The following is a 13,300-nucleotide window of genomic DNA, read 5'->3' on the forward strand; positions in this document are numbered from 1 at the left end:
GTGTCTCACAGCTGTGTCTCAGCCTCCTTGCCCTCTCTTTCCCATCCCCCCGCCCCCCTCCCACACCCACAGAGAACTCGTCCCCACCAGGTGCAGCCTTCGTGGTTTCCCAGCACCAGAGACGGCCGTGGAGAGAAACCCAGGAGAGGTGAGGAGGGGAGGGGCAGAACCCTGGCTGCACCCATGGGATTGGCCAACCTGCACCCTCTCTGCCAGCACCTGACTAGAAGGTTTCTCAAAGAGACAGTGACCTTAGCCACCACCCTGAGCTCTGCCCATCTCAGCCATGAGGTGGGCACCCCGCATGCAGAGAGGGCCACAGGGGCCATCCTTGAGGCAGTGGTGAGGTGGGAGGAGGCCACCGGGCCCCGAGGGGGCCACGATGGACAAGTTCCGGATGATCTTCCAGTTCCTGCAGTCCAACCAGGAGTCCTTCATGAATGGCATCTGCGGCATCATGGCACTGGCCAGCGCCCAGATGTACTCCGCCTTCGACTTCAACTGCCCCTGCCTGCCGGGCTACAACGCCGCGTACAGTGCTGGCATCCTGCTGGCACCACCCCTCGTGCTCTTTCTGCTCGGTCTGGTCATGAACAACAACGTGTCCATGCTGGCAGAGGAGTGGAAGCGGCCGCCGGGCCGCCGGGCCAAGGACCCTGCCGTGTTGCGCTATATGTTCTGTTCCATGGCCCAGCGAGCCCTCATTGCACCCATCATCTGGGTGGCTGTCACCCTGCTCGATGGCAAGTGCTTCCTCTGCGCCTTCTGCACTGCCGTGCCAGTGACTGTGCTGGGCAATGGCAGCCTGGCACCCGGCCTGCCTCCACCCGAGCTCGCCCGCCTGCTGGCCCGGGTGCCCTGCCCCGAGATCTACGATGGCGACTGGCTGCTGGCCCGTGAGGTGGCCGTGCGCTACCTGCGCTGCATCTCCCAGGTGAGGGGGCCAGATGACCTTGGGCTGGGTCTCCCCTCCCAGACCAGAGTCCCTCTGGAAGGGCCCAATCCCCTTACCTCTAGAAACGGGGTTCCTCAGGGCACAGTCATGTTTCCCCAACAGATGGGGACTCCCCAGACAAGTCTGGGTCTCCTCGCTCAGACAGAGCTCTGTGGGGCAGGAGCGTATTTTCCTGACTGAGGTGGGGGCTTCTGAAGGCAGAGCCATGTATCTTCCCTCAGATCAGTGCCACCTGGAGAAAGCGCCATGGCTACCTTAGTCCAGAGGACCGTGCCCCGTCCTGAGGCTCCCAGAGAGGACCCAACAGCTCAGCCAGCCCCACGTCCTCCATCCTGAGCTCCAGCATGGAAGCCTGGGGGAATTTGCATCCTTTTCCTCTTCCAGGTCTAGGCAGTGGTGAGGCTGGTGGATGGCTGGGCCATTTGGGTACATTTCCCTGGCAAATGCCCCCAGCTGATGCCTCCCTGCTGGGGGAGCGGGAGCTCAGGGTCTGGGTGCCCCTGGAAGGGAGGGCTTGTGTGAGGGGGTTCATTGTTGGGATGTGCCCTAAAGGTAGGGTTGGAGGGCCCACCGACGGGAACTCCAGAGCTCGGGTCCTCCCCAGCCCCACCCCCACATCCTCTGCCCCTCTGGGCCCTCACTCATGGGAGCCCCTCAGGCCTCCCCTACAGTCATTGCAGCATGGGGAGGCCAGCCCGGGCAGCATCCCTTGCAAACTGTGGACCGGGGGCTGTCAAGGGAGGCAGAGGGGGCACTGGACCTGCCCTGCAAGAACTAGAGGAACATATACACTCTGCTCTGGCCAGTCCAGACACCCTGGCCACCCCCTCCAGCCCAGAACTCTCTCCCGTGAGGCCTGCATCACTGCCAGATGCCCTGTGTGAGTTTCACACTCTGAGTGTCCGATCTGAACGCTGTGTCACTCCCAAACCTGAGCCTCCTCTCCCATGGGCCTCAGGGCCTGGGGCAGCTGTCCCTCTACTTGATCTGTAAACATCTTTAGCATCATATCGGAAGCTAAAAGGGCCCCCAGTGGACAGCCACCTGGCCTATAGACATGTTTCATTTGGCCCTCAGAGTGTGAATTTGAAATTCAATTTTAGAATTAGTTAGCATCATGTAAAGCCAGAAATTTTCACATACAAATCAGATTTCTAGCTTTACCTGAAACATCGGGAGATCCAGCCCCACAGTGCTCACATTTCCTCATTAAGCAGCTTTGGGTGTGCCCCCGCAAACTGAGCACATGCTCTGCAGCCCCCCACTTGGTGTCTGCTCTGCCCTTACGCACTGGCCCCCATCACAGGCTTTTGGGTTTGCTCCTTGTCCACCATCCTGATCTGGCCAAATGCTTCTCTGTGCAGCTGGGGCTGACCCTGAAGCGCAGGTTGAGGGAGCATTCTGCCCTACGCCGCACAGGGAGTTATTGGCAGAACAGAGCTAGCCCCCAAGCATCCAGTGCTCTTCAGCACAGAGTTTGAGTGACTGTCGGATTTGTCTCGGTGACCCCTGAGGGCACAGCTCGGAGCCCACACAGAGGAGGTTTCATTTAGGGCTGGCGACTGAAAGGCAGACAATACCAGGAGCCAAAGGAGAGGTACAGAACTCAGAGGAGGAAGGGCCACTACGGTCTGGGAGGTCAAGGAAGGCTTCCTTGAGAGAGGTGAGGTCAGCGAGGGCCCATTGGGGTAATAACAATGGCTAACAGCTGCTAACCACTAACTATGTCCCAGGCACTACGGCACATTTACTGTCACAGTTAGTACTCACAGCAACTGTAACTATCTCTATCACTAGCCCCATTTTATGGGTGGGGAAACTGAGGCACAGAAAAGTCAGGGACCTTGTTCCAGCCAACTAGTAAGTAGTGGAGCTAGGATTCAAACCCAGGCAGCCTAATCCAGGGTCTGCCCAGTTGACTCCTGTGTGTTGAGTGCGAGGCCTACACTTGGGCCTTTTACTCACATGATCTCATTTGCATGAGATGGTATTTCTGTGCCCGTTTTACAGAAGAGGAAATGGAGGCCAAGAAGTGAAGTCATGGGGCTGGCCCTGTGGCTGAGTGATTAAGTTCACGCGCTCCGCTGCAGGCGGCCCAGTGTTTCGTTGGTTTGAATCCTGGGCGCGGACATGGCACTGCTCATCAAACCACGCTGAGGCAGCGTCCCACATGCCACAACTAGAAGGACCCACAACGAAGAATATACAACTATGTACCGGGGAGCTTTGGGGAGAAAAAGGAAAAAATAAAATCTTTAAAAAAAAAAAAGTGAAGTCACTTGCCCAGTTGGTACGCTTTTCCCTAAAGGCCCTGCCGTAAAGAGTGCTTTGTAGGGTCTGGACAGGCTTAGGAGGCCAGAGGGCAGTGTCTCGCTGACTCTCTCTTCTCTCCCCTGCAGGCCCTTGGCTGGTCCTTCGTGCTGCTGACCACACTGCTGGCATTCATCGTGCGCTCTGTGCGGCCCTGCTTCACGCAGGCTGCCTTCCTCAAAAGCAAGTACTGGTCCCACTATATTGACATCGAGCGCAAGCTCTTTGATGAGACATGTACGGAGCATGCCAGGGCCTTCGCCAAGGTCTGTATCCAGCAGTTCTTCGAGGCCATGAACCATGACCTGGAGCTGGGTCACGCCCACGGGGCCCTGGCCGCAACCCCTGCTAGCTCTGCTGTCCCGGCTACCACCAAAGGTGCTGAGGAGGAGAAGGAGAAGCTGCGCGGCATCACCGATCAAGGCACTATGAACAGGCTGCTCACGAGCTGGCACAAGTGCAAGCCGCCCCTGCGGCTGGGCCATGAGGAGCCGCTGATGGGCAACGGCTGGGCTGCGGGAGGGCCCCGGCTTCCACGTAAGGAGGTGGCCACCTACGTCAGCAAAGTGTGAGCCGTGGCCAGGTGAAGAGGCAGGAATGGGGCTGTGTGCCCACAACCCCTCAGACCCCCAAACCAGCTGGAACAATGAAGGCTGCAGGTGTTGGGCAGTAGGCCCCTGCATGAGCAGACCCACATGCCCATGCATTCACCTGCCCATTGAGGCAGGAAATTTGCCTCCAGCTGCCCTGGATGGCCCTGGGGCAGCGGGGCCATGAGCAGTATTTGTCAGAGGGTTCAGACCTGGCTTGGAGGGGACAAGCTCCCATCTGCCCAGCCCCTCCCAGGCCACTTCACCCCTGCCCTGGCGTCCACTCTCGTCTGGGACTTTTTAGTACCTCTAAAAGGCCCAGAGATTGGGTGGGGGAGGTGCATCCAGCCGTCTCATGAAGCAAGAATCCTCTAATTTTGGCCAGTCTCCTGAGAGAGGCTGAGTGGGCTAAGGTGGGCCATAAGGACGTGACACCCAGCTTCACCTGGTGTGACACGCCTGGGTTGACAGGTGACGAGACAAGATGGCAGAAGTTAGGTCCATTCGGGAGAAGCCAGGTGTGTGGTCACCATGGAGGTCACTCAACAGTTGTCAAAGTGGACCTCACATTTATTTAGCACCAAACACAAAAGGCCTCCTGTGCCAGTCTGTTTGGACTGCTGCCACAAAATGCCACAGACTCGGTAGGTTATAAGCAACGAAAACTCGTTTCTCACAATTGTGGAGGCTGGGAGTCCAGGATCAGGGAGCTGGCCTGTTGAGTTCTGGCGGAGGCCTTCTTCCTGCTCCACAGCCAGGTCCTCTCACTGCGTCCTCACACAGCAGACAGACAGGGCTAGGGATCTCAGAGAGACGGGGCTAGGGATCTCTCTGCAGCCTCTTTAATAAGGTGCTAATCTCATTCATGAGGGCTCTGCCCTCACAACTAAGCACCTCTCAAAGGCCCCGCCTCCTAATATCAGCACCTTTAGGGGTTAGGATTTCAACCTGTGAATTTGGAGCCGACCCATTCACACCACAGCACGTGTCACGGAAGGACGCTGGAGACCACCCTAACACTCCCCTTACATCCGGGTCTCAGGGGAAAATCAGACCACCCTCAGGGCTCGAGCAGTTAGAAACAGATTCATTTTCTCAAACACCCCACCCCCTGGGGAGGGAGCTCCAAGTCTAAGAGGCTCTGCCCTGAGGTGGAGTTGACGGTGGAGGGTGTGAGAGGAGGTAACTAGAGCGGAAACAGCTCAAGACTCCAGAGACAGAACTGGGTCAAATGCTGGCTCTACCACTTTCCAAACTGTGTCCCTTGGGCCAGTTGCTTCATTTCCTGTGCCTCAGTTTCCTCATCTCTACAGTGGGGATGTGGACACCTACCTCGTGGGGTTGTGAGCATCAAATGAGTGAAGCAGATAAGCCCACGGCACGTGGTGGGCACTGAGCACATGGTGCTAACGTGTGTGTGGATTTATAAACTGAGGGCTTAACCCCCTGCTCCTGGACATAGAGGAGGTGGTCATCAGGAAATGGAGCTATCTTTGTTGAGGAGGAGGAAGCAGGGCCAAGAATATAGGCTTCTTGCCCCCTCAGATATCTCTGAGATGTAAGTCCCACTCATCTAAGAACTCATTTTGATCTTGATCCTTACAACATTGTTTTAATAATTCCCACTCTTCTTTATGCATCCTTCCCTCTATTCCCACTTCTGAGACCTGGTCCCCCTCCCGTTAATTATTTGGGAAGAGGGCGAGCCCTGTAGGCCAAGGTGGGCTGGAGGAGCCTCCAGGAGATGGGACTCGATCTAGGCCCTGAATCAGGGGGAAGATTCAGATTAGTGAGGGCCAGGTATATATTGGTGGTCGGGGCTTCCGGTGGGAAGAAAGCCCAGAGATATCGGGAGGCACACGTGTGGAGGAAAGAGCAAAGCTTTGGGTCAGGCAGACCTGAGTTCAAAGACTAGAGCCGAAGGACCTATGGCAAGTCACCAAATCCCTCTGAGCCTCAGAGTGTCTGTCTATAAAATGAATGTTAAAAGACCTGCTTTTCGGGATTATGGTGAGGATAGAGGAGGGGAACTTTTGAGGAAGAATCTGGAACGGTGTTTGGCACATTAGGTAGGATATGAAAAATAAGCACTGGGCCTTTTCCTTCATTCTGCACATGGACAAGCCCAGCTCAGGGAGGCTCCCATGTCACTCAGCAGTTCCACTGTCATAGAACCACAAACATCACAAAGCTGACAAGGGTCTGGGGGGGTGTCCCCCTTGATCCTAAGGGTTATCGAGCCTGTCCTTGCACAGGGCTCTCCCCTTCAGCATTCTTGACCCATGACTTTTCAGCCTCAGCTTGCACAGTCCCGCAGATGGGGAGCTCATGACCACATTCTGGGACAGGCTGGGCAGCTCTCATCATTATAAAGGGCTTCCTTCAGAGACCTGCCACCTTGTAATTTCCACCCACCTGTCAGAGCTCTGCCCACAGGACCTCAGAGACTCCCTAGACCCCAGAATTCACTCGTCAGCCCTCCCGAGATTTGAAGCAGTACGTGGGGAGTTAGCTGACATATGGAGAAAAGAGCCAGTAGGGGGAGGGTTTGTCCAGTTAGTGGCAGGAGGCTCTGAGGGAGAAGGGCCTGAATAGGGGAGGGGGGCTCCTGGCCTTGCGTCTCCTGCTAGGAGTCAGCATCGTGACTCCTGCCCGTCTCCCGCCGGCAGCTTCCGTCCGGTGAGAATCAAGCAGGGGTGCTGTTAAAAGTGGCCTGGAGGGCAGGCCCAGGCCAGATCTCCCCGAAGGCACCCCCCACCCCCCCACCCCCCCCCCCCACACCCGGCCTGGCCCCTGAACTGGTCCCGCCGGTGTGGAACCCCCGGCAGGCTGTCCCTGGCAGAGTGCTCAGGCACGACTTCCTCTCCTCTCGCACCGCCCTCGCCGCCCCCCCCCCCCCCCCCCCCCCCCCCCGCCTGGCGCCTGAGAGCTGTTTTTCCATTCGTTGGATGCGTGTTCCATCCCCTTGATTCTTCTTTTCTGGAGTTAAACTTTCCTGAAGACATCGTCAGCCCCAAGCCCTGCTGGTCTCAAGCGCCCCGCATCTGTGCAGCAGTGGGAGGGAGCCCGCAGAGGGTACCGTGGCGGCACTTTGGGTGGGGCCGCTGCTCTACCGGGCGGCCCGCCCTGAAAGCCCAGTCCCGGGGCTCTGATGTCTGCGTAGCTCCAAGACTCCAGCCCGCGGAGGCCAAGGCCACTGGTGCCTGCAGCTGGCCCCAGGTAAGGAAAAGCTCCTCCCTGGGGCGTGCCAGGTGACAGAGGAGCATGGCAGGGCCACCTGAGGCTGCCCAGAGGGTTTGTGCTGGGGAGAGAGGCCCCTAGCTGAGGCCCCCCACTCTGGGCAGGGCCAGTCCGACCCCACTTTTCCAGGGCCTGTCTCTTGTTCTGACTGTTGTTGGAGGAAGTCCCACCCGGGCCTGGCTGGGGGGATAGGGGCAGAAGTCTTAGAAGATGGCCTGGTCCCTCCTCTGCCCACCACCCACCACTGTTCAGGCAACTTGTACCCAACTTTGGGTGGTTTATGAACCCAGGGTCCCCATGGGGAGCTCATTAGGAGCCTCGAATCCAAAAGGGGAAGGGGAAGAGGGAGAGGGGGATGCCTTTAACCCCTGCATCCCCAGCAATATTACAGACTCCCTTTCCCAAGGAGTCAGACTGGAGCCCCCGGGCTGTGAGTTGGGGAAGAGTCACACCCTTCCTCCTCCTCCATCTCCTGGTGCCCCACGTGGCCACCCGCTCTGCCCGGGCCCATCTGGCAGTCTTGGCAGAGGCTGCAAGGGGTGGTGGTGTAGCGAGGAGGCACAGAAGGAAATATGGGGAGGTCTCTCCAGCTTTGTTTGCTGCCACCCCATCCCTCCACTCCCCGCTGCGGACTTTTGTTTTTCAACCCCGGCATGAGGAGAAAGACATGGGGCCACACCCTGGCCCATCTCTTGGCTTGTGTGGGTGGAGCCTGAGAAGGGAGTTGGGGCAGAACATGGCTGTAGCCTGAGGTCATGGCCACTTCCTGGCAGGCGGCCAGCACCGCTGCAGCCCAAACCAAGGCAGAGACAGGCTCGAGATGGGCTGGTGGGCATGGCCAAGGCTTAGCCTTCACCAAAACTTTCTGTCGCTGGCAGGCTGGGTGCTTCCCGGGCCGAGGGACCTCGGTGGAACAGGCCTGCTAGGAGAGGCTGCTGGATAGGGACGGGGTTATGGGTGGGAAGGTAAAGGGGAGGTTCGCCAGGGCTCTCATGGATGGGCACAGAGCAAGGTCAGTAGGAGACTGAGAAAACGGAGGACTCAGCTTGACTCACCCTTGTCCACGTCCCAGGCCTCCTGAGCTCGTGGTCCTGTCCAGGCACCTCCATATTTGAATGGCCTCGAGTAGGGTTTATCCTCTTTAGGGCTTAGTTTCCTGATCTTTGCAGGAAGGAGAACCATCCCTCTGTGCCTCCCCTCTGGGAGCGGCCCTGAACACTCCACAGGGTGAGAGACGGAGGGTTTCACACATAGGACAATTACCAGGCATCGTTTATTCCCTTTCTTTTCCCTCCAGCATCCGTGAGGAGAGCAAGTTCCAGAACGATTTATCCTCTTTTCACAGATGGGGACACTGAGGCCCACAGGAAAGTCATGAAGTATGTTGAGAGCCAGAATCTCCTAAACCAGTCCAGAGCCTGAGGTTTCCAACATGAGAAGCTTCTTATGAACTCCACGGATGCTGCCCCAGGCTCACCACTGACTCAGGGCCCCTTCCTCCACCCCACCCTACATCACAGGGTCAAGTCCAAGTCCCTTATCCACTAGGATACCCACTCCAGCTTTTATACCCATAGGGCTAGAGGCCTTGAGGACACAAGCTCCAAAGAGTCCTATGTCCCTCAGTATCTAGGCACTACCTGGAATCCCAAGGGGAAAGCCAGTCAACATCCCACATTCCCCAATGCCACAGGCCAGTCCTAATCTCCGCCTCAAGGGAAGCTTGTGGTACTGATCTTCAAGAACTTAGGTGTCTGAGGGAGAGAGACCTGAGCTAGAATCTCAGCTCTGCCACTTACATGTGACCCTGGCAAGCCACTCACCCTCAGGAAGCCTCCACCTCCTCTACGCACATGGGGGATGTGACAGCTCAGTGCGGGATCTCAAGGATGGGCAACCAGGGGTGGAAAGCAACTGACGCAGAGTAGGAGCTCAGTGAACAGTGGCTGCCGTCATTCTTCCCGTCTCCATCCTTTCTCACCAGCCAGGCCTCAATCCTTGTTCTCAGAAGCAAACGTTTATCAGTCATCTACTGTTCCACAGGAAGCGCCAGGCCAGCCACTGTAGCGGATAAACAGCAAGGCTGTGCCCTGCCTTTGGGTGCCCACCGGCCTGAGCTCCTTCCTCGTGCCACCAGGAACCATCGATCCCGGTCTCCTCCTGCCTCCACCCCTGCCGTCGGTCCCCTGGTCGACCTGTCACCATGGCAGCCCTGATCGCAGAGAACTTCCGCTTCCTATCGCTCTTCTTCAAGAGCAAGGATGTGATGATTTTCAACGGGTTGGTGGCTCTGGGCACCGTGGGCAGCCAGGAACTGTTCTCTGTGGTGGCTTTCCACTGCCCTTGCTCGCCAGCCCGGAACTACCTGTACGGGCTGACAGCCATCGGTGTGCCCGCCCTGGCGCTCTTCCTCATTGGCGTCATCCTCAACAACCACACCTGGAACCTAGTTGCTGAGTGCCAGTACCGGAGGACCAAGAACTGCTCGGCTGCCCCCAACTTCCTCCTCCTTAGCTCCATCCTGGGCCGTGCAGCCGTGGCCCCCGTCACCTGGTCTGTCATCTCCCTGCTGCGCGGTGAGGCCTATGTCTGCGCTCTCAGCGAGTTCGTGGACCCCTCTTCACTCACAGCCAGGGAAGAGGGCTTCCCACCAGCCCACACCACAGAAATCCTCGCCAGGTTCCCTTGTGGGGAGGGCCCTGCCAACCTGTCAGGCTTCCGGGAGGAGGTCAGTCGCAGGCTCAAGTACGAGTCCCAGGTAAGGCCATGTAAAAGGAAGCTCCTCTCCTTTCCTCCCTGGGTGGTGGCTGGAGGGGAAGTGCCGGGATGGCCCAGCTTTAAAGCCGGAGTTGGTCCTCAGGGCTGAGGTCTCCAGGAAAGCACTAGATTATCAGTGTCAGTTATCAGAGCTGGGTAATCATGGGTTAGTGCTTGCTGGGGCAATTCCAGTCCCAAATAAGAGTTTTAAACATTAAAAGAAACATTCTTCTGGCTCAGAGCCTCGATCCTAGTCGCAGATTAAACCCCTCACTCCAGCCAGAGTGAGCACGAACCTCTGCAAGCTTATGAAAAGTTTGCTGTTAGCCATGAGTTGATAATGAAGTGTGGCTGGCTCTGGGGACGAGCATGTTCCCACCCTGGGAAGGACCCTGGCCCAGCACTGAGTCGGCCTCGAGTATTGCTGACATAAGGGGAGTGCCTAGAGCCAGGAAGGGGTGTCGAAGCAGGAAGCAGCAGCTGCTGCCGGGATCCTAGCTTTGGCCTTGGCTTAGTTCTGAAGCAGCGGAGGTTGGTCAGGGGAGAGACAGCCCAGGGCAGAGACCAGGGCAGAAGCAGAAAAACAGCTGGAAATGTTCACCTGGAGAAGCAGGGGGTGAGGGGGAGAGCGGAAAGAGCACAAGATTTTCTAAAAGGCCTCTCAGGTACATAAGAAACACAAGCAGACAGAGAGGCAGGGCTGGAGACAGCACTGAATGAGATGGAAAATGGTAGACGGAGAAAAAAAATTTACTTGATGATGATCAAATGCCCACAGATCTCCGTACAGCATGGAATGGGGAGGGGAAGATGACCTTGAGGGTCCTAGCCCTCGAGAGGCTCACACACAAGTATTTGAGACCAGCACACGAGTAGATTTCAAAACGAGGCAAAGAACAATGTGTAAGAGGAACCAGGTCATGAGGGACTCAGAGAAGGCAAGATTGCTCCCAGAGGTGCCTTTGCAGGCTTCCTGGAGGTGGCCTCTGGGCTGAGCCTGGCAGTTTGAGCTGGATTTTGATGGGCTGAGATGCCAGGGAGGGACGGCCCTTAGGGCTGCAGGAATGGCAGCAGAAAATGCAGGAGGCAAAGTCTAAGAACAGAGCAAGCATGAGTTCCAGGGAGGACAAAGAGGTGGAATCACAGCCAGAAGGGCCTGCTTCCCTTACAGAAGCAGAAGCTGCGGCCAGGCAAGTGCCAGAGCCAGGTCTCCGGGGGTTCTCAGGCCCAGGTTCGGCCCAGCCCACCGGCTCCGACCAGTGTCTTCTTCCTGGGGCGGGTCAGGGTCAGGCAGCTCCTTGACTCTCCTCAACCCTGACCCTTCTCTGGCCAGCTCTTCGGGTGGCTGCTCATCGGCGTGGTGGCCATCCTGGTGTTCCTGACCAAGTGCCTCAAGCATTACTGCTCCCCGCTCAGCTACCGCCAGGAGGCCTACTGGGCGCAGTACCGCTCCAACGAGGACCAGCTCTTCCAGCGCACGGCCGAGGTGCACTCGCGGGTGCTGGCTGCCAACAACGTGCGCCGCTTCTTCGGCTTCGTGGCCCTCAACAAGGACGATGAGGAGCTGGTTGCCAAGTTCCCAGTGGAAGGCACACAGCCGCGGCCACAGTGGAACGCCATCACCGGCGTCTATTTGTACCGCGAGAACCAGGGCCTCCCACTCTACAGCCGCCTGCACAAGTGGGCCCAGGGTCTGGTGGGCAACGGCAGGGCCCAGGACAACATAGAGATGGCCCTGCTCCCCTCCTAAGGGGCCTGTTCCCATGCTCTTTGCAAATGACAGTACTTGGTCCCAAATTGAACCCCACTGCCTGCTCACATCAACATCTGAAGACTTTTTTTTTTTTGAGGAAGATTAGCCCTGAGCTAACTAGTGCCAGTCCTCTTCTTTTTGCTGAGGAAGGCTGTCCCTGAGCTAACATCCGTGCCCACCTTCCTCTACTTTACATGTGGGACGCCTGCCACAGCATGGCTTGCCAAGCGGTGCCATGTCTGCACTGGGGATCCAAACCAGTGAACCCCGGGCCGCCGAGAAGCAGAACGTGTGAACTTAACCACTGCGCCACCGGGCAGGCCCTGAGATTTTTTTTTTTAACCACAGCTTTTTGGGGAAACAGGCCAGGTGAAAGGAACACAAAGTAACCTGGGGTGCGGAGGAGAAGGGTAGCAGACCACGTGGTCAGTTCAGACAGGAAGGCTCTCAGACCTGAAGAAACCCCTCTCCTGTTGCCACCAGCCACTTGGTCAACAGCTTTGGAGAAGAGACCCTTTCCCAGAACTGGTCCTTAATTAACTACAATGTGGATGATCTTTTGCTGGTGGGACTCCAAGGCTGGGAAGACCGGCCAGCAGAGCCAGGTGACAATGAAACTCACCAGTAGGCTCCTTGTATAGGATATTGAGCAGTTAATTTGTGTGTAATTGCACATGGACAGCGCTGCTCTGCTGCCCTCCAAGGTATGCCTCTAGCTTTCCTTTGTATATTTGAATTTTTGATAAAGTTTTTCTTGGTATAAAGGATGATCTTGCTGTCTGCATGATTGGGTGGGCCAAGACACAGCAGGCTGGGGGTCATGGGACAGGCCCAAATCCCATCCTGTGTGGAAGCAAAAGGGACTGAGACTCTGGGCAAGACTAAAATGGATGGATGGGAGGGCAGGGGTGCAGGGAGAGCCGGGTGCTCCTTCCCACACGTGGGAAGGCCCTGGGGCCCATGATCTCTTGGCAATTGCATCCCATTATCTGATTTGATCTGGGAGACAGATAGAGCTTGGCCCTTCTCAGAGGGAAGCTCAGCTTAAATTTCAAGAGCCGGGAGATCGTGCACTCAGTAGGGCAGGCCAGCTCTTGTAACCTAGTGCCGATGACCAGGAACCAGGCCGGCCCCAGCTTTGCCTCCCTCCCACGCCCATCCTTGCCCTGATCACCTCCACCACCTCCAAAACTGGAGAGGCCCTCCCTTGTCCCTGTCCTGCTTCCTGGCTTACAACGCAGTCATTTCCCATGGAAAAGCTCTCCAGCCCTCAGGACATTTAAAGCTCTGCTAAAGAAAATGTTTAATTCCCTCAAGACCAAGCCAAAAAAGCACTGACTTCAACAACTAACTGGGTCTGTGCTGGCCTCCAGGGACTCTGGAACACACTGGAGAGAGAACATCTTCCTGGGAATTTTACAAGGGTCACAGGGAGGTGTGGGTGTGGTGGGTCCATCATGTCCCCTCTCCCTCAGGACTCAAGAACCACCACCAAGCCAGTCGATGCCCTCTGCCCAGCAACCTCTCCCCAGAGGAGCTACAAGGAGACACAGAGAAACCGTGTCTCTCCCCAAAGCCACACAGCACATTGGTCTAGGTCCTCCCTGAGCCTCCTCCCTGCCAGGCCTGGCAGCAGCACCCAACACTTACGCTCTCGTTTAATCCACAGAACCAGCCTTCAAGGTAGGACTTTTT

At 57.0% G+C, this 13,300-nt stretch overlaps 2 protein-coding genes across 2 annotated transcripts; both read left to right on the forward strand.

The window, feature by feature from the left end:
* The first annotated feature begins 243 nt into the window (after positions 1 to 243).
* CALHM1 (calcium homeostasis modulator 1) lies at positions 244 to 3,837 on the forward strand. Its single transcript, XM_044751556.2, has 2 exons — positions 244 to 934; positions 3,355 to 3,837. Exons 1-2 carry the CDS (start codon positions 383 to 385, stop codon positions 3,835 to 3,837), a joined length of 1,035 nt encoding a protein of 344 aa, XP_044607491.2. The 5' UTR covers positions 244 to 382.
* Positions 3,838 to 9,298: 5,461 nt separating this feature from the next.
* On the forward strand, positions 9,299 to 12,374 carry CALHM2 (calcium homeostasis modulator family member 2). The gene is made up of 2 exons (XM_014829117.3): positions 9,299 to 9,853; positions 11,186 to 12,374. Exons 1-2 carry the CDS (start codon positions 9,299 to 9,301, stop codon positions 11,600 to 11,602), a joined length of 972 nt encoding a protein of 323 aa, XP_014684603.1. The 3' UTR covers positions 11,603 to 12,374.
* Positions 12,375 to 13,300: the final 926 nt, after the last annotated feature.

The sequence above is a fragment of the Equus asinus genome, chromosome 2, assembly GCF_041296235.1.
Source record: "Equus asinus isolate D_3611 breed Donkey chromosome 2, EquAss-T2T_v2, whole genome shotgun sequence".
Classification (NCBI taxonomy): domain Eukaryota; kingdom Metazoa; phylum Chordata; class Mammalia; order Perissodactyla; family Equidae; genus Equus; species Equus asinus.

Bases quoted from the DNA above. Each gene is read 5' to 3' on its own strand.
- CALHM2 (XM_014829117.3), top strand. From the start codon at position 9,299: ATGGCAGCCCTGATCGCAGAGAACTTCCGCTTCCTATCGCTCTTCTTC. The intron at 9,854-11,185 runs GTAAGGCCATGT...TTCTCTGGCCAG, and splicing joins GGCTCAAGTACGAGTCCCAG to CTCTTCGGGTGGCTGCTCAT.
- CALHM1 (XM_044751556.2), top strand. From the start codon at position 383: ATGGACAAGTTCCGGATGATCTTCCAGTTCCTGCAGTCCAACCAGGAG. The intron at 935-3,354 runs GTGAGGGGGCCA...TCTCCCCTGCAG, and splicing joins ACCTGCGCTGCATCTCCCAG to GCCCTTGGCTGGTCCTTCGT.